Genomic DNA, 20423 nt, shown 5'->3' on the forward strand with positions numbered 1-20423 from the left:
AGAACTACAGAGCCACACGGGAGGGTGTCCACGGAGGGTGACAACAACAGAACTACCGAGCCACACGGGAGGGTGAACACAGAGGGTGACAACAACAGAACTACCGAGCCACACGGGAGGGTGAACACGGAGGGTGACAACAGAACTACAGAGCCACACGGGAGGGTGAACACAGAGGGTGACAACAACAGAACTACCGAGCCACACGGGAGGGTGAACACGGAGGGTGACAACAACAGAACTACTGAGTCACACGGGAGGGTGAACACAGAGGGTGACAACAACAGAACTACCGAGCCACACGGGAGGGTGAACACGGAGGGTGACAACAACAGAACTACAGAGCCACACGGGAGGGTGAACACGGAGGGTGACAATAACAGAACTACTGAGCCACACGGGAGGGTGAACACAGAGGGTGACAACAACAGAACTACCGAGCCACACGGGAGGGTGTCCACGGAGGGTGACAACAACAGAACTACCGAGCCACACGGGAGGGTGAACACAGAGGGTGACAACAACAGAACTACCGAGACACACGGGAGGGTGAACACGGAGGGTGACAACAACAGAACTACCGAGCCACACGGGAGGGTGAACACAGAGGGTGACAACAACAGAACTACCGATCCACACGGGAGGGTGAACACGGAGGGTGACAACAACAGAACTACCGAGCCACACGGGAGGGTGAACACAGAGGGTGACAACAACAGAACTACCGAGCCACACGGGAGGGTGAACACAGAGGGTGACAACAACAGAACTACCGAGCCACACGGGAGGGTGAACACAGAGGGTGACAACAACAGAACTACCGAGCCACACGGGAGGGTGTCCACGGAGGGTGACAACAGAACTACAGAGCCACACGGGAGGGTGAACACAGAGGGTGACAACAACAGAACTACAGAGCCACACGGGAGGGTGTCCACAGAGGGTGACAACAACAGAACTACGGAGCCACACGGGAGGGTGAACACAGAGGGTGACAACAACAGAACTACAGAGCCACACGGGAGGGTGAACACGGAGGGTGACAACAGAACTACAGAGCCACACGGGAGGGTGAACACAGAGGGTGACAACAACAGAACTACTGAGCCACACGGGAGGGCGAACACGGAGGGTGACAACAGAACTACAGAGCCACACGGGAGGGTGAACACGGAGGGTGACAATAACAGAACTACCGAGCCACACGGGAGGGTGAACACGGAGGGTGACAACAACAGAACTACCGAGCCACACGGGAGGGTGAACACGGAGGGTGACAACAACAGAACTACCGAGCCACACGGGAGGGTGAACACGGAGGGTGGCAACAACAGAACTACAGAGCCACACGGGAGGGTGAACACAGAGGGTGACAACAACAGAACTACAGAGCCACACGGGAGGGTGAACACGGAGGGTGACAACAACAGAACTACAGAGCCACACGGGAGGGTGAACACAGAGGGTGACAACAACAGAACTACAGAGCCACACGGGAGGGTGAACACGGAGGGTGACAACAACAGAACTACCGAGCCACACGGGAGGGTGTCCACGGAGGGTGACAACAACAGAACTACCGAGCCACACGGGAGGGTGAACACGGAGGGTGACAACAACAGAACTACCGAGCCACATAGGAGGGTGTCCACGGAGGGTGACAACAACAGAACTACCGAGCCACACGGGAGGGTGTCCACGGAGGGTGACAACAACAGAACTACCGAGCCACATTGGAGGGTGTCCACGGAGGGTGACGACAACAGAACTACTGAGTCACACGGGAGGGTGAACACGGAGGGTGACAACAACAGAACTACCGAGCCACACGGGAGGGTGAACACGGAGGGTGACAACAACAGAACTACCGAGCCACACGGGAGGGTGTCCACAGAGGGTGACAACAACAGAACTACTGAGTCACACGGGAGGGTGAACACAGAGGGTGTCAACAACAGAACTACCGAGCCACACGGGAGGGTGAACACAGAGGGTGACAACAACAGAACTACCGAGCCACACGGGAGGGTGAACACAGAGGGTGACAACAACAGAACTACCGAGCCACACGGGAGGGTGTCCACGGAGGGTGACAACAACAGAACTACCGAGCCACACGGGAGGGTGAACACGGAGGGTGACAACAACAGAACTACCGAGCCACACGGGAGGGTGAACACGGAGGGTGGCAACAACAGAACTACAGAGCCACACGGGAGGGTGAACACAGAGGGTGACAACAACAGAACTACAGAGCCACACGGGAGGGTGAACACGGAGGGTGACAACAACAGAACTACAGAGCCACACGGGAGGGTGAACACAGAGGGTGACAACAACAGAACTACAGAGCCACACGGGAGGGTGAACACGGAGGGTGACAACAACAGAACTACCGAGCCACACGGGAGGGTGTCCACGGAGGGTGACAACAACAGAACTACCGAGCCACACGGGAGGGTGAACACGGAGGGTGACAACAACAGAACTACCGAGCCACATAGGAGGGTGTCCACGGAGGGTGACAACAACAGAACTACCGAGCCACACGGGAGGGTGTCCACGGAGGGTGACAACAACAGAACTACCGAGCCACATTGGAGGGTGTCCACGGAGGGTGACGACAACAGAACTACTGAGTCACACGGGAGGGTGAACACGGAGGGTGACAACAACAGAACTACCGAGCCACACGGGAGGGTGAACACGGAGGGTGACAACAACAGAACTACCGAGCCACACGGGAGGGTGTCCACAGAGGGTGACAACAACAGAACTACTGAGTCACACGGGAGGGTGAACACAGAGGGTGTCAACAACAGAACTACCGAGCCACACGGGAGGGTGAACACAGAGGGTGACAACAACAGAACTACCGAGCCACACGGGAGGGTGAACACAGAGGGTGACAACAACAGAACTACCGAGCCACACGGGAGGGTGTCCACGGAGGGTGACGACAACAGAACTACCGAGCCACACGGGAGGGTGAACACAGAGGGTGACAACAACAGAACTACCGAGCCACACGGGAGGGTGTCCACGGAGGGTGACGACAACAGAACTACCGAGCCACACGGGAGGGTGAACACGGAGGGTGACGACAACAGAACTACCGAGCCACACGGGAGGGTGAACACGGAGGGTGACGACAACAGAACTACCGAGCCACACGGGAGGGTGAACACGGAGGGTGACAACAACAGAACTACCGAGCCACACGGGAGGGTGAACACGGAGGGTGGCAACAACAGAACTACAGAGCCACACGGGAGGGTGAACACGGAGGGTGACAACAACAGAACTACCGAGCCACACGGGAGGGTGAACACGGAGGGTGGCAACAACAGAACTACAGAGCCACACGGGAGGGTGAACACGGAGGGTGACAACAACAGAACTACCGAGCCACACGGGAGGGTGAACACGGAGGGTGACAACAACAGAACTACCGAGCCACACGGGAGGGTGAACACGGAGGGTGACAACAACAGAACTACTGAGCCACACGGGAGCATGAACACGGAGGGTGACAACAACAGAACTACCGAGCCACACGGGAGGGTGAACACGGAGGGTGACAACAACAGAACTACCGAGCCACACGGGAGGGTGAACACGGAGGGTGACAACAACAGAACTACCGAGCCACACGGGAGGGTGAACACGGAGGGTGACAACAACAGAACTACTGAGCCACACGGGAGGGTGAACACGGAGGGTGACAACAACAGAACTACCGAGCCACACGGGAGGGTGAACACGGAGGGTGACAACAACAGAACTACTGAGCCACACGGGAGGGTGAACACGGAGGGTGACAACAACAGAACTACCGAGCCACACGGGAGGGTGAACACGGAGGGTGACAACAACAGAACTACCGAGCCACACGGGAGGGTGAACACGGAGGGTGACAACAACAGAACTACCGAGCCACACGGGAGGGTGAACACGGAGGGTGACAACAACAGAACTACCGAGCCACACGGGAGGGTGAACACGGAGGGTGACAACAACAGAACTACCGAGCCACACGGGAGGGTGAACACGGAGGGTGACAACAACAGAACTACCGAGCCACACGGGAGGGTGAACACGGAGGGTGACAACAACAGAACTACCGAGCCACACGGGAGGGTGAACACGGAGGGTGACAATAACAAACCACTTACAGGGTTAGAAATTTTTCAGTTTTTTACAATTTTTCTTGTTATTCCGTATATATTCCTTCTTTACATTTATATATTATTATTGTTCCTTATGTATGATTCTATTTATAACTGTTTATTATTTTATCTCACATTCAAAATCTTAATATTTTTCAAAGTCTTTGAATAATTCAACTCTCATTTAAAATTCATATTAATTTTGTATTTCAATTAACAGTTAAGTATTATATCCAAATATCTTGTTATTTAACCTAGTACTGTAACTGTTAAAATGTTGACTCTTATTTGTCTATTTTTTTTTTCTCATATCTTACTTACCTGGAGTTTACCTGGAGAGAGTTCCAGGGGTCAACGCCCCCGTGGCCCGGTCTGTGACCAGGCCTCCTTATATTTAACATTCTGCTTGATATTTGTTATATTTTATATATTTCTTTGAATTGTTTCCTCATGTCTTATATACACTTTATTCATATTCAGTCTCATTCTTGTATTCACTTTCATTAAATCTGTTACATTTCTAATTAAAATTTGTATGAAGAAATTTTTTTTTTCTATTTTCATATGTTTATGTAATGCTATTTTTTTATTTTTATATTTAATTATATAATACTGTTTCTTTCAGGCAGAAGAGCAGTTAGTGCAATAGATCAGCTATGATCAGCTGTTACTGATGAAGGACCAGCTAGGATATATGGAGCCAGTAGAACAAATATAACACCTTTGGTATATAATAGAAAGGATTAGACAACGTATTTATTTATTTATTTATGTATTTTTTATTTGGACATGATACGTAGTTGTACAAAGAAATTTAGTGATTGGGTGTACATGCCAAACGCCCCTTGTATGCAGAGCATTATGGGTAGTATTGTGACCCCTGAATGGTTCACAATGTATATAATGTATATTGCCTGTTCATATAATTTTATATTGCTGATATTTGCTATGTTAACTAAATTGTAAATATATTGCTTTACATTATTATTTGACTTAATTATATTATTAAGTAAGATGTAAGATGTACACTTTATCCAGTGCTCATTGCTCGAGAGTGTTAAGTAGCTGATGGCCTTGTCTAACTACCGCTCCGCTTGTTTCGCTACCGGCTTCTCTGTAGTTGCTGGGAGGCAGCAGTCCATGGAGAGTCATGTGATCAGGGAGGGGTGATCACACCTCACCTGGGTGAGAGACTGCCTGGCCTTTGCTAGCTCTCTTTTTTTGGTTGACAATGATTCCAAAAAGACGTCCCTCTCCAGCTCTCCCTTGCTGGCCCTTGTTGGAACATCATCTCGTCGCTCTCTCTTGTTAGTTCTGTGTAACTCTGTTCACAGAGCATTGCCTAAACTTGGTGATTTTCGACATTGTACTGAGGTTGTGTGTCACATAGACACTCTGAGAGACTCAGGTCCTGAGCTGTAGCTTCTGACCTAATTTGTACTGGTCTCTGTGTACTGTCGCAGTCGGGGATTTTCTTATGCTGAACTTAGATTCAGTAGTATGGGAGTTTTGTGACATTTATGGAGGATCTGCAGATGGTCCCTAGTTAGTGTCGTTATGTTATCTCCTTTTTCGTGATTCTGTGTTGCTGCTGCTTGTTATATTTCTGTTCGGCGAATCGGTCGTTTTATTGTTCAAGCAAGCTGTTCTGATTGCCAGGTTGATCAAGAAGTTAGTTTATGTGAGGACTTTTAGTCAGTCACTGGTTAAGTCTATTCGAGTCTTACTTGTATATATATGTATTATGTTATTAAATGCTAACAATGTACCAGAAGGTACTTAAAAGCCATAAAGATGTGATATGTGTCTTCAGCACAATACTACTGTACACGAGAGAAGTGTAGGAACTTGTATCTTATATTCAGTTGATTACTTTAATTTACTTTGATCTTATGCGCCTAGACAATTTTATTATTATTAACAAACTTATTAAATTTTAATCTCTTTAGTTTTTTTTATATATTTAAAACTCAGGTACAAAATAGATATGGGTGCATAAGATATGTCAACGAGATACCAGGCACTAACAAGATTATTATTATATAATAAATATTAAAATCAAAATACTGGAAAATATAAAGACTATACAAAAAAACAATGTGACAAAAACGAGCACACAAAAATTACACACATACACAAGCAATCACGTATTATACAACATATTACTACATCTGGCATATAACTAGGCATGGCTTCCACCTGCCAACACACAACGTATCCAAGACTTAATCTAAGAACTCAGGTGCCTTAAAGAGCACAACAATACGTTAGTTTGGGCGACTACCACGGGGTTATTATCATTGACTAAGGATAGGCATTTACAGTGCAAAGGTGGAAACAGGATGACGCTACAATTCACAACAATGAAATTATCTAATATAACGAAACGAAACTGCACTGTGATATTTGACATCTCAATAAACACAAAGAAAAGACAATGCAAGCAGCTACAAGTGAACTTATACACTGACGAGAGGCAAACATTGAAAAACGCTGCCTCCACATATAGTTCAAGCTCCATCACAGCTTACAGAAAAACAAACACTTGCATAGATACATATACTATTGAAAAGCACACGAACACGGCATAAAGTATAAACAGAAATAAGAAAACGTTCAACTGTGCTAGGAAGCACACAATATACAAAATGTACACCAATGACTTGTATTGAGGCATAAATTACGAGAAGCATTCCTAAAAGCTGTATATACAAAGCCTTAAGATATATCGTCATCACCGTTACATAGGAGACGTGCATAAACACGATCACAAAACATTCATGCACTTGACAAACACAATTAGACACAGCTGACCAGCCCGTTAGATTACCCACTGAACACTCACAACTATCTCAAATCTCGTAACTCCAAGGCTTTATATTCAGGCGGGAAGTCTCTCTCCCATCTCCCCTCATATACCAACCTATTTCGACATTTTGTCCTATAAATCGTCCCCGCTAAAACCCTAATTCTACTGTTACCATCAACGTGCCTCATATCCCATGACACGAAAATATAATCGGCCATAACGTACGACTTGTACACACAAGTCAACCCCACCTACATCAAAACTCAACGCCCAGAGTACCGACAAACCTCCGCCCCCCACCAAATGCAAAACCCTACTGAACCACTCTTGTACCATACCTAAAGTCTCACAGAAATACACAACGTGAAAAGCAGATTCCTCCATCCCGCATGTCGGACAACCCCATGCCTATTATACAACACCACCCCGGACGGCAAGATTCCATGTAAAAATTTAAAAACCACTTCCCGTTCTTGAGCAGGCAGACACAACTTTTGAACTCGCCTCCATATATCACCCCACGCATACATGGGATACATTCCTTCAACTCTCACCACGACTACCTCCATACCCGCCCTTTCTAAGGTACATAATTTTACACAGTGCACGTCCCTCATGTGCAATAATACGTGAAGCATCGTGTTGCACCTAATTAAATTCCTCCCTCCCCACCACCTGTGCAGGTCATGATACAATTCACTTAACCCACCATGCATCCCACCCAGTCGGAGAAAACGATGCTTCGCGTAACATGCCATGACACGAGCCTCTAGAGCAGTGGTTCCCAAACTGGGGGTAATTTAACCATTTTTGGGGGGTAATGGAGAGGTGACAGAAAAAAAGTTATGAATTCTGAAAATCAAGAAAACAATGCGGTACCCGGTATGAGGATTATTGTTAACTTTGTCTTAGTATATAAAGTTGTAAAGTATACCTATTATAAGTAAGTAATAAAGTTAAACCAAATAACAATAAACATCAAAAACTAATATACAGTATTAGAAAAGAAGAAATATATAGCTAAGTGTGTGGAAACCCAAAAGTATTTTGACAAGTATGCTTCAGGACAAAAGTCACTCAGTAGCCCAGATCGACCTGTCCAGTATGCGTCACTCACTTCCTGAGGCTGCCTCTATTTCACACTGTCAGTTTATCTGTGAGCATCAGCCGAGGTAGACATAAGCTGGTATGTATGTGTACTGCCCTGTGCAGTATATAGTTAGTATTTACCCACTGTTACTGTGAATTTGTAGCTATTATTAATTTTATATATAATGTATGTGTGGTTCTTACGTTTTCAATGGTTTTGCTAGGATTAGCAGAGTATGCGAGGCTGTATACGTTCACGTTTAGCCATATATATCAATAATAACAACATTTTGTGAAAGGGGTAACATGCTTTATGTGGCATGTTAAATTGGGTAACAAGCTGAAAAAGTTTGGGAACCACTGCTCTACAGGAATGAGACCCAACCCTCCCTGATGCATTGGTGTCTCCACCACCGCTCTTGTCAGCCAATTGCAACCAGAACCTCACAAAAATCGATAAACTCTATGCAAAAGACGTTTGATGTCCCCCTGCAACAGAGGATACAGTGCAGCAACATGCCATACTTTGCTATAAAGCAGGACATTAATGACCACCGCCCTCTGATGCAGGGTTAAATGTCGCGGCCATAGACTATTTAAGCACCCCAAGACACTGTACAACCCTCCCCGAATTACACACCCTCATCTGATCGACCTCCCGCATATAATGAATACCACATATAGTGATACGATCAACCACAGTCCACCCCTCTGCATCCACCCCATCCCCCACCCACTCCCCCAACTCCATAATCTTCGATTTTTCTCTATTAACACACATCCCCGTAGCCTTGCCAAATATGTCAACAAGTCTCCCAAAAAAAACCCAATTGCTCCCGTGAACGTAATAACACAGTAGTATCATCTACATAACCCACAAGGGTCGGTCAACCACTACTCGGACCCTACGATGTCTCTACTCCCCGTCCACAAACAGCCCAGTGAAAAGGGTCCTGCATACATGCAAAAAGCATTTGAGACATGGGGCATCCCTGACGAATGCCCCTGCTTAAGTGTACAAAAACACCTAACTTTCCATTAACTTGTACTTTAAATCCTGCTCCATTGTACAACAAACGGGCCCACATGATGACCTCATTTTCAAAACCCTGCCATCTCATAAATTTCCACAGAACCTCCCTTTCCACACTATCAAAAGTGACTCGCCAGTCTAAAGCCAAAACACCACCCCCACCCCTCACCCCGCATTCCTCAACAAACTCCCTGATATTCCCATGACCATCATACATTGACCTACCTGGCACACCAAACTGACTCTTACGGATTACCTTATCAAATACTTTCTTAATTCTATTTATCAAAATTTTTGCATATAGTTTATAGTCACTACACATCAACGATATGGGACAGTAGTCCTTAATCGCTAACGACACATCACATTTCCTAGGACAAACACTGCCGTATGCTGAGACAGACCTAACACCCCCCCCCCTCCTTCATCGCATTGAGTAAACGAACCATAAAAGTCCGTATTACCTCCCAATGTTTGATATAAAATTCACAAGGGATGCCATCAATGCCTGGAGCCTTCCCCTTACTCATTCCTTGTAGTGCCTCCCACACCTCTGCCTCGGATATAGGCCCACCCATGAGAAGGCGATCATAATCATTTAACTCGTATCGTACTCCTCTCCCCAATTCCTGTATCACATGCTCACTCATGTCTTTACTTTGCATCTGGAGCTTACTCCAAGTATCGACATAAAAACTTATCCCCTCAGTTGTTGTTAAGACCTGTCCCTCACTATACCCTCAACTTCATCCTGCACCACTAAACTCACAATTTCAGTCGCTTTTTGCCTTTGTGTCTGACTTCGTAAGACACAAGCAGACGGCTTGTCACCCCACAAAACCCCCTCCACCCCACCCAAAATGCGCGCCCCATTGAAAACCTTATTTTTCAATACTTGGATTTGTTCTTTAAGAGCGTCGATCTCATCCACTGGGTAAACCCCAGATGCCTCTCCCTGCATATAACATTGTTGTAGATGACCCTCCAGGTACCTCAGAAAACCATACTCCAAGCGAGTGGCCTCCTTACCCCGATGCACATAAAAATTCTTAATTCGAGGCTTCACAACCTCATCCCACCGTCGTACTAAATCCCGCCCCTCCCAGGAGTCTACTCCCATAGACGCCCATAAATCCGCGAATAGTTCCCTATCATCTGCACTTTGTAGCATCTGTATATTCAATTTCCAGTATCCCTTAAAACGATTTGGGAGGAACCCCCAATCGAGCTCTACAAAAACTTCCTGGTGGTCGGAGAAAAAGACATTCAACACATGCACATTGATTACGACCACCCGCCGAGACACATACACCCTATCTAAACATGCCGCATAGCCCCTATGCACAAAAGTATGCTCAATCCCCAAGTCACGTCCTCAGCGTACATCTACCAACCCCAGCCCAGACAACAAGTCACCCAAAATAAGCGAACAGAAACCTGCTCCCCTCAGTTCAATGTCTTTACAGCACACCACACAGTTCCAATCACCAACGACCACTGTAATTTCCGGCAGGGACCTCAAATAATATACTAAGACATCTCTAACAAAAGTATTTTTAATATTAACATCATGTTCAGCAGGCCCATGTACCCCTACAAAACCAACGCTTCTACTACCCCAATCCCCCACGACTCGCACCACGCGACCCTCCTCCCCTTCCTCCCAATGTCTCATCACAAACGGGCTGGTCGCTTTTATCAGCCACTCCACCTTTCAGACGTCTGGAGTGAGTCACATAAATGTCATAACCTTCCATCTCAAACAAACTTCCTACCTTATGGTTATGTTCTTGCAAAAAACACACATCCACTGCAAAACGATTCAACCACTCACGCACCTGCACACACTTTCTGGCAGATTTCAAACCATTAACATTAATAGTTACACACCTAACTGTGTTAAAGGTGGCTTTCCTCTAGGGGCTACCACTCCCTTTTTCTCTTTGCATTGGCAAGCACCCAAGGCACTTCCCGCACCTTTGGCAATCCCCGTGATATTACCTGCTGTCCTGGACTAGCGTGACCTCCCCCCACCCGTGATTTCCGACCATGTCTTCTTCCCTGAACATTGTCCAGGGGTCAAGACATCATCAGACGGGGTAGCCGCACGCTTCCTAGAAACAGCATCTTCAGACATGTCAGTACTTGGAGTGTTCTCCTTGTGAATTTCTGCCTCAACAGTATGAACCCTCGAACTCTCCAAATCTTGCACTTTAGCTATCTGATCAGCATCATCTACACGTAATCTCACCTCATCAGAACACTTCAACAAAGGCACACAGGGCACAGAATCAGCATAGTGGCCATCAGACCACCTACCCATGGTGACCAGGTGGATCTTCCCATAACGTTCGAAAACGTCACATATATCAACTTCATTGGCCTCAAAAGGCACGTTTCGCACACGTACCCACGTATAGTACCATGAAACGTCATGCAACTGGACAGAAACTGCTGGGGTGACTTGCTTACTTATATCCTGGTACTGGGTCACAATCTTCTCGTAAATCTGAGTGTCACAAAACTTGACGAAGATCCGTGAAGTTTCATTCAAGGCGACGCAACACAAGGATTCACGCTGAATGCCATATATATCATGAATGATTGCTGGCATTAACACATTTATTGATTCGCTGGTGATAGAGCCCTGTGTTAGTTGAATACAAACAGTATTAACACGCCGGCGAAACGCAGTCGCCATTGTTGTTGATGTAAAAACTCCTCCACCAGGTGTTGGGACTGAGGAGAAGCAGCTAATTATATTCAATTGATTACTTTAATTTACTTTGATCTTATGCGCCTAGACAATTTTATTATTATTAATAAACTTATTAAATTTTAATCTCTTTAGTTAGTAGCCTACCAGTTGTAATCCTGAAGCACTATTGAATCTCACTAAATTCTAATGGATAGTTGGACCAGGATACTGACTACTTGTTACAAAAACCCAGTAACAGGCTGGATGCTAGAAGGGCAGTCCTGGATGCTAGAAAGGCAGTCCTAAGGTTAACTAAGCAACGATATATTCAATGGTAAAATTTATAGCAAACAAATTATAACATGAAGTACAAATGAGTATTTCAAATAAGAACCTTCATAGTTGTACAAATTTGTAGCATAACAATGTATAATATAATCCGATCAAGCCGAGTAAAATCAATGATTTGTAGTGCAGAAACATATGATCATTAGATGAGTTACTGTGCATTCAAGAGGTAACATAGTTAAAAAAAAACATACTTTGAAAGGGTCACAGGTTATACATTTATGAGATACAGTTATTCAGTATTTACTTAGTTGTGGGTGAGTAAGTGGTTTTTAAGAAGAGTCTTGAATTGATAAACAGACAGTATTTCTTTTATATTCACAGGTAATGAATTCCAGATTTTTGGGCCTTTTATGTGCATTAAGTTTTTATATAGTGTGAGATGGACACGAGGAACATTAAAGAGTGATCTGTACCTTGTGTTATGGTCATGTGTCCTGTTGAGGTTGGTAAGGAGACGTTTGAGGGGAGGGTTTGTATCCGAGTTAAGTGTTCTGTGTATGTAGTAGGTACAATAATAAGTATGGATGTTTTGTATGGTGAGTAGGATGAACATTAAAATGGTATGAAATACCGACAGATTGTTAGGTAAGACACATATGCAACAGTTAGGTATCTTTATTTCGAAACGTTTCGCCTACACAGTAGGCTTCTTCAGTCGAGTACAGAAAGGTTGATAGAAGCAGAAGATACTTGAAGACGATGTAATCAGTCCATCACCCTTAAAGTTTTGAGGTGGTCAGTCCCTCAGTCTGGAGAAGAGCATTGTTCCGTTGTCTGAAACAATATGAAGTTGAAGTGACAGAATGGGGCCTTTATATAGTGCCAGGAGGTGAGACGTAGGTTGCTTTGGGAGGGCAGGTCCTTCTCAAACCCAGCCGTTCTCACTAGAAGAGGTTGTCGAAGTGGTCTGTACCAAGATACCCTTGTGTTGCAGTGTCTGACAGAATGAACATTAAAATGGTATGAAATACCGACAGATTGTTAGGTAAGACACATATGCAACAGTTAGGTATCTTTATTTCGAAACGTTTCGCCTACACAGTAGGCTTCTTCAGTCGAGTACAGAAAGGTTGATAGAAGCAGAAGATACTTGAAGACGATGTAATCAGTCCATCACCCTTAAAGTTTTGAGGTGGTCAGTCCCTCAGTCTGGAGAAGAGCATTGTTCCGTTGTCTGAAACAATATGAAGTTGAAGTGACAGAATGGGGCCTTTATATAGTGCCAGGAGGTGAGACGTAGGTTGCTTTGGGAGGGCAGGTCCTTCTCAAACCCAGCCGTTCTCACTAGAAGAGGTTGTCGAAGTGGTCTGTACCAAGATACCCTTGTGTTGCAGTGTCTGACAGAATGAACATTAAAATGGTATGAAATACCGACAGATTGTTAGGTAAGACACATATGCAACAGTTAGGTATCTTTATTTCGAAACGTTTCGCCTACACAGTAGGCTTCTTCAGTCGAGTACAGAAAGGTTGATAGAAGCAGAAGATACTTGAAGACGATGTAATCAGTCCATCACCCTTAAAGTTTTGAGGTGGTCAGTCCCTCAGTCTGGAGAAGAGCATTGTTCCGTTGTCTGAAACAATATGAAGTTGAAGTGACAGAATGGGGCCTTTATATAGTGCCAGGAGGTGAGACGTAGGTTGCTTTGGGAGGGCAGGTCCTTCTCAAACCCAGCCGTTCTCACTAGAAGAGGTTGTCGAAGTGGTCTGTACCAAGATACCCTTGTGTTGCAGTGTCTGACAGAATGAACATTAAAATGGTATGAAATACCGACAGATTGTTAGGTAAGACACATATGCAACAGTTAGGTATCTTTATTTCGAAACGTTTCGCCTACACAGTAGGCTTCTTCAGTCGAGTACAGAAAGGTTGATAGAAGCAGAAGATACTGGAAGACGATGTAATCAGTCCATCACCCTTAAAGTTTTGAGGTGGTCAGTCCCTCAGTCTGGAGAAGAGCATTGTTCCGTTGTCTGAAACAATATGAAGTTGAAGTGACAGAATGATGCCTTTATATAGTGCCAGGAGGTGAGACGTAGGTTGCTTTGGGAGGGCAGGTCCTTCTCAAACCCAGCCGTTCTCACTAGTAGAGGTTGTCGAAGTGGTCTGTACCAAGATACCCTTGTGTTGCAGTGTCTGACAGAATGAACATTAAAATGGTATGAAATACCGACAGATTGTTAGGTAAGACACATATGCAACAGTTAGGTATCTTTATTTCGAAACGTTTCGCCTACACAGTAGGCTTCTTCAGTCGAGTACAGAAAGGTTGATAGAAGCAGAAGATACTTGAAGACGATGTAATCAGTCCATCACCCTTAAAGTTCATATTGTTTCAGACAACGGAACAATGCTCTTCTCCAGACTGAGGGACTGACCACCTCAAAACTTTAAGGGTGATGGACTGATTACATCGTCTTCAAGTATCTTCTGCTTCTTTCAACCTTTCTGTACTCGACTGAAGAAGCCTACTGTGTAGGCGAAACGTTTCGAAATAAAGATACCTAACTGTTGCATATGTGTCTTACCTAACAATCTGTCGGTATTTCATACCATTTTAATGTTCATTCTGTCAGACACTGCAACACAAGGGTATCTTGGTACAGACCACTTCGACAACCTCTTCTAGTGAGAACGGCTGGGTTTGAGAAGGACCTGCCCTCCCAAAGCAACCTACGTCTCACCTCCTGGCACTATATAAAGGCCCCATTCTGTCACTTCAACTTCATATTGTTTCAGACAACGGAACAATGCTCTTCTCCAGACTGAGGGACTGACCACCTCAAAACTTTAAGGGTGATGGACTGATTACATCGTCTTCAAGTATCTTCTGCTTCTATCAACCTTTCTGTACTCGACTGAAGAAGCCTACTGTGTAGGCGAAACGTTTCGAAATAAAGATACCTAACTGTTGCATATGTGTCTTACCTAACAATCTGTCGGTATTTCATACCATTTTAATGTTCATTCTGTCAGACACTGCAACACAAGGGTATCTTGGTACAGACCACTTCGACAACCTCTTCTAGTGAGAACGGCTGGGTTTGAGAAGGACCTGCCCTCCCAAAGCAACCTACGTCTCACCTCCTGGCACTATATAAAGGCCCCATTCTGTCACTTCAACTTCATATTGTTTCAGACAACGGAACAATGCTCTTCTCCAGACTGAGGGACTGACCACCTCAAAACTTTAAGGGTGATGGACTGATTACATCGTCTTCAAGTATCTTCTGCTTCTATCAACCTTTCTGTACTCGACTGAAGAAGCCTACTGTGTAGGCGAAACGTTTCGAAATAAAGATACCTAACTGTTGCATATGTGTCTTACCTAACAATCTGTCGGTATTTCATACCATTTTAATGTTCATTCTGTCAGACACTGCAACACAAGGGTATCTTGGTACAGACCACTTCGACAACCTCTTCTAGTGAGAACGGCTGGGTTTGAGAAGGACCTGCCCTCCCAAAGCAACCTACGTCTCACCTCCTGGCACTATATAAAGGCCCCATTCTGTCACTTCAACTTCATATTGTTTCAGACAACGGAACAATGCTCTTCTCCAGACTGAGGGACTGACCACCTCAAAACTTTAAGGGTGATGGACTGATTACATCGTCTTCAAGTATCTTCTGCTTCTATCAACCTTTCTGTACTCGACTGAAGAAGCCTACTGTGTAGGCGAAACGTTTCGAAATAAAGATACCTAACTGTTGCATATGTGTCTTACCTAACAATCTGTCGGTATTTCATACCATTTTAATGTTCATTCTGTCAGACACTGCAACACAAGGGTATCTTGGTACAGACCACTTCGACAACCTCTTCTAGTGAGAACGGCTGGGTTTGAGAAGGACCTGCCCTCCCAAAGCAACCTACGTCTCACCTCCTGGCACTATATAAAGGCCCCATTCTGTCACTTCAACTTCATATTGTTTCAGACAACGGAACAATGCTCTTCTCCAGACTGAGGGACTGACCACCTCAAAACTTTAAGGGTGATGGACTGATTACATCGTCTTCAAGTATCTTCTGCTTCTATCAACCTTTCTGTACTCGACTGAAGAAGCCTACTGTGTAGGCGAAACGTTTCGAAATAAAGATACCTAACTGTTGCATATGTGTCTTACCTAACATGGTGAGTAGGAGTAGAGTTTTGAATATTGGTGGAGTGTGCTGCCTGTAGTGGGAATTTGTTATCATCCTGACTGCAGCCTTTTGTTGGGTAATTAATGGTCTGAGATGGTTTATTGTTGTTGAGCCCCATGCACAAATTCCATAGGTGAGATAGGGGTGAATAAGTGAATGATATAGGGCCAGGAGGGCTGACTGTGGAACATAATACCGTATCTTCGATAGTATGCCTACGGTCTTGGAGGTTTTCTTGGAAATTTATTGCACACGTGTTTGAAATTTGAGTCTGTTATCAAGGTGGATTCCAAAAAATTTTCCCTCTGTGAGCTTTGTGATAGGTGATCCGTTTATCATTACGTTAAGAGGAACTTCTGTAGTTCTGTTCCCAGACTGAATGTAGTAGGTTTTGTGAATATTGAGAGTAAGTTTGTTAATCATCATCCAGGTAGATATTTTCTGCAATTCAATATTTACAGATTAACACTGTACTCGGTATTAGAATGTTAAGAAGTGAACCAGACACTGTCAATATGAATCTTACCAAGTGTCTAGAGGTAAATACACACAGATCTAAATGGATTGTGAAAATGTGCAATTGCATTAAGTTTTATAACCTGCATGAACTCTATCACTATAAGCAACAAGAGCATTTCACCCCTCCATGAAAAGATGTGTTTATTTAATATCACATACCTGCAAGTCCCTCCCAAGAAGCTCCCTGCTAGTAATCCCTTACTTAAATCACTTGTTAAAGCAACTGCTCAAAAAGAAATTTCTTGCCTAGCTGGTAGTAATAAGTTATCACAAGTTATATACACTGATGGATCTAAACAGGAGTCTTCTGGCAGGGCTGCATCTGCTCTTGTTGCCACCTCCCTAGTTAATAACGTTAATAAACTTGTTGAATTAGGCATAAGAATTAACAACTGGGCGTCTACATTGCAAACTGAACTGTTTCCAATCCTAATGGCGCTAAAGCTAACTTATGACACTGAGCTTGACTCCATCATTACTGATTCTGTCATCATTAAATGCTCTTGCCTCGTATAATGACTCCAACAACATGCTCATTGGAGAAGCCAGGTATAGATTCTTAAAAATCAGGGACAAATGAATTAGTGTACAATTGCTATGGATCCCATCACACACTGGATTACTCCTTCATGATAAAGTTGATATTTTACCCAAGAAGAGTACCGAGAAGGAGAATGTAGAATATAACTTTGGTATATCTGTGTCTAGCATTAGGAATAATATTAGGAGAGAAGTAAATAACGAAGAAGCCTGAGTAGATCTATAACCCACTATGATAACATGAACGTAGATAAGTATGTTTATGGAGCAACGTGCAATGTGAACAGACTGACTGATGTTGTAGTGGCTAGGCTTAGGCTTGGTTACAAGTACATCTGGCAGTTTGGGAGACACACAGATGATGATCAAACTAAATGTAAATTATGTGATCAGGCATATGGTCACTGTCTTGAACGCTATGTACTTAATTGTCCGCTTATTGAGGAATACAGAGACAGACAGTATAATAACCTATGTGACATGTCAAGATATCTTATTAATGAAAGTAAAATACCAGATATACTAAGCAAATTTCCAAAATTTGCTTGTAACAGATAAGTGAACTGTAGATATGTAGATATAAACCCATATGTACACCTGTTAACCCTTTTGGGGCCTAGTTCCTAGGCCTTTTGTGTATCCACATGCTCTTGCGCTACCGTCCACAGGATGGATATGACCTGTACAATAAACTAGCCACTTCAGTGGCAAAAAAAAAAAGAAGTATTGGCTAGTATGACTGGGCTTGGGTGAGAGAAGACGTATGTAGTGTCATCTGCAAATAGTGTGGGTTTGAGTAGTTGTGATGCATTTGGTAGGTCGTTTATGTAAATTAGAAAGAGAAGAGGGCCAAGAACAGTTCCCTGTGAGACACCAACTGCAATTGGCTGTGTGGAAGAGCTTGCTCCATTTGTGTACACATATTGGCTTCTGTTGTTAAGGTATGACTTTAGGTAATTGAGGGAGTGCCCTCGTATACCATAGTGTGATAATTTTATGTGCAGCAAATCATGGTCAACTGTATCAAAAGCTTTACATAAATCAATGAAGATTCCCAAAGGGACTTCTTTTTTCTTGAGTGCAGTGTATATTTATTCTAGCATGTGTATACTAGCATCATTCGTATTTTTATTAGGCCTGAACCCAAACTGACAGGGGATGAGTATGTTGTAGGAGATGAGGTAGGAATAGATTCGCTTATGAATTAATTTCTCAAAGATTTTAGTGAGAGGGTTTAAGTTGGATATTGGCCTATAGTTATTCAAGTCTGCTTGATCTTCTTTATGTATTGGGGTGACCCTCGCTATTTTGAGAACTGTAGGGAAGGTAGAGGATTCGATGGATTTGTTAAAGTGTGTTGCAGTGATTGGTGACAGCACTTGTGAAGCTTTTTAGTGTATAAAGGGTGGCATGGTATTTAAATCTCCTGTCTTGTTCTTTATTGTGTTGATAAGTGAGACTTCTGTTGGGTTGGTCGGAACTAGGAACAGTGTGTTCGTGTAGGTGCCAGTGAGGTAGTTATTAGGTGGGGTATTTAAGCTTGGGATATCATCCGCCAGGTTTTTTCCTGTGGTGGAGAAGAAAACATTGAGTCTGCTGTTGCTGTGTGTGTGTAGTCATCCAAGGAAAAGAGGTAATAACCAAGTATACTCTAAATGATCAATAACAGGGAAACTATTGTAGATGAAAAATGTGTACACTACTGGGTAATGACAATCAAGAAAGTATTACTGTATTGATTAATTTAATAATGTATCACATATTCTTATAAATATGCTTTGATTATATTGTGTAATATTAGACCCAGAAAAATAATTCTAAAATGCTTAAATGAAGCCCACCAACATGCTGATTTCGTAATAAGCTTTCACAATTTTTTTTTTGTATCTTCTTCAAAATTTTGTGACAAATAGGCCTACTTTTACTGGGAAATGATTTCCCTCTCTCCTACATACTCTAACTTGAGCCTCACTATCCTCGTAAAAACTCTTCACTGCTTTCAGTAACCTACCTCCTATACCATACATCTGCAACATCTGCCACATTGCCCCCCTATCCACCCTGCCATACGCCTTTTCCAAATCCATAAATGCCACAAAAACCTCTTTACCCTTATCTAAATACTGTTCACCTATATGTTTCACTGTAAACACTTGGTCTGCAAACCCTCTACCTTTCCTAAAGCCTCCTTGTTCATCTGCTATCCTACTCTCTGTCTTACTCTTAATTCCTTCAGTAATAACTCTACAATACACTTTACCAGGTATACTCAATAGACTTATTCCCCTATAATTTTGCACTCCCTTTTGTCTCCTTTGCCTTTATACAAAGGAATTATGCATGCTCTCTGCTAATCCCTAGGTACCTTACCCTCTGGACCCATTATGTACCTCTGTAATCTGTAAATACCTTTGTAACTTATCATGATTATGACCAGATCTACCTGGAGTTCATTACCTTTGTAACTTTATCAGTTATCAAAACTTTGGGGCCCAGTCCCTGGACCTATTATGTACCTCTGTAATCTTTTGACTACTGCCCACAGGATGGGTATGGGGTACACAATAAAGATATTAAACTAACTTACCCTCTTCCATACATTTATTAAATAACAGCACCAACCACTCCAAAACTCTGTCCCTCACCTGCATTTAACATTTTTATCTTTATCCCATCAATCTCAGCTGCCTTACCCCCTTTCATTTTACCTACTGCCTCACGAACTTCCCCCACACTCACAACTGGCTCTTCCTCACTCCTACAAGATGTTGTTCCTCCTTGCCCTATACACGAAATCACAGCTTCCCTATCTTCATCAACATTTAACAGTTCCTCAAAATATTTCCTCCATCTTCCCAATAGGTGGCCCGGTGGCCTGGTGGCTAAAGCTCCCGCTTCACACAGGGAGGGCCCGGGTTCGATTCCCGGCGGGTGGAAACATTTCGACACGTTTCCTTACACCTGTTGTCCTGTTCACCTAGCAGCAAATAGGTACCTGGGTGTTAGTCGACTGGTGTGGGTCGCATCCTGGGGGACAAGATTAAGGACCCCAATGGAAATAAGTTAG

At 44.0% G+C, this 20423-nt stretch overlaps 1 protein-coding gene across 3 annotated transcripts in view; it reads left to right on the top strand.

Moving 5' to 3' along the window:
* Positions 1-13645, top strand: part of LOC128700109 (uncharacterized) — a 150793-nt gene extending 137148 nt beyond the window's left edge. For all 3 annotated transcript variants that reach the window (XM_070100822.1, XM_070100823.1, XM_070100820.1), the window contains exon 6: positions 4795-13645. In XM_070100822.1, coding sequence (XP_069956923.1) covers positions 4795-4818 — 24 coding nt within the window. In that variant the 3' untranslated portion in view covers positions 4819-13645. The remainder of the gene's footprint in view (positions 1-4794) is intronic.
* The last annotated feature ends 6778 nt before the right edge of the window (positions 13646-20423 follow it).

The sequence above is a fragment of the Cherax quadricarinatus genome, chromosome 74, assembly GCF_038502225.1.
Source record: "Cherax quadricarinatus isolate ZL_2023a chromosome 74, ASM3850222v1, whole genome shotgun sequence".
Classification (NCBI taxonomy): domain Eukaryota; kingdom Metazoa; phylum Arthropoda; class Malacostraca; order Decapoda; family Parastacidae; genus Cherax; species Cherax quadricarinatus.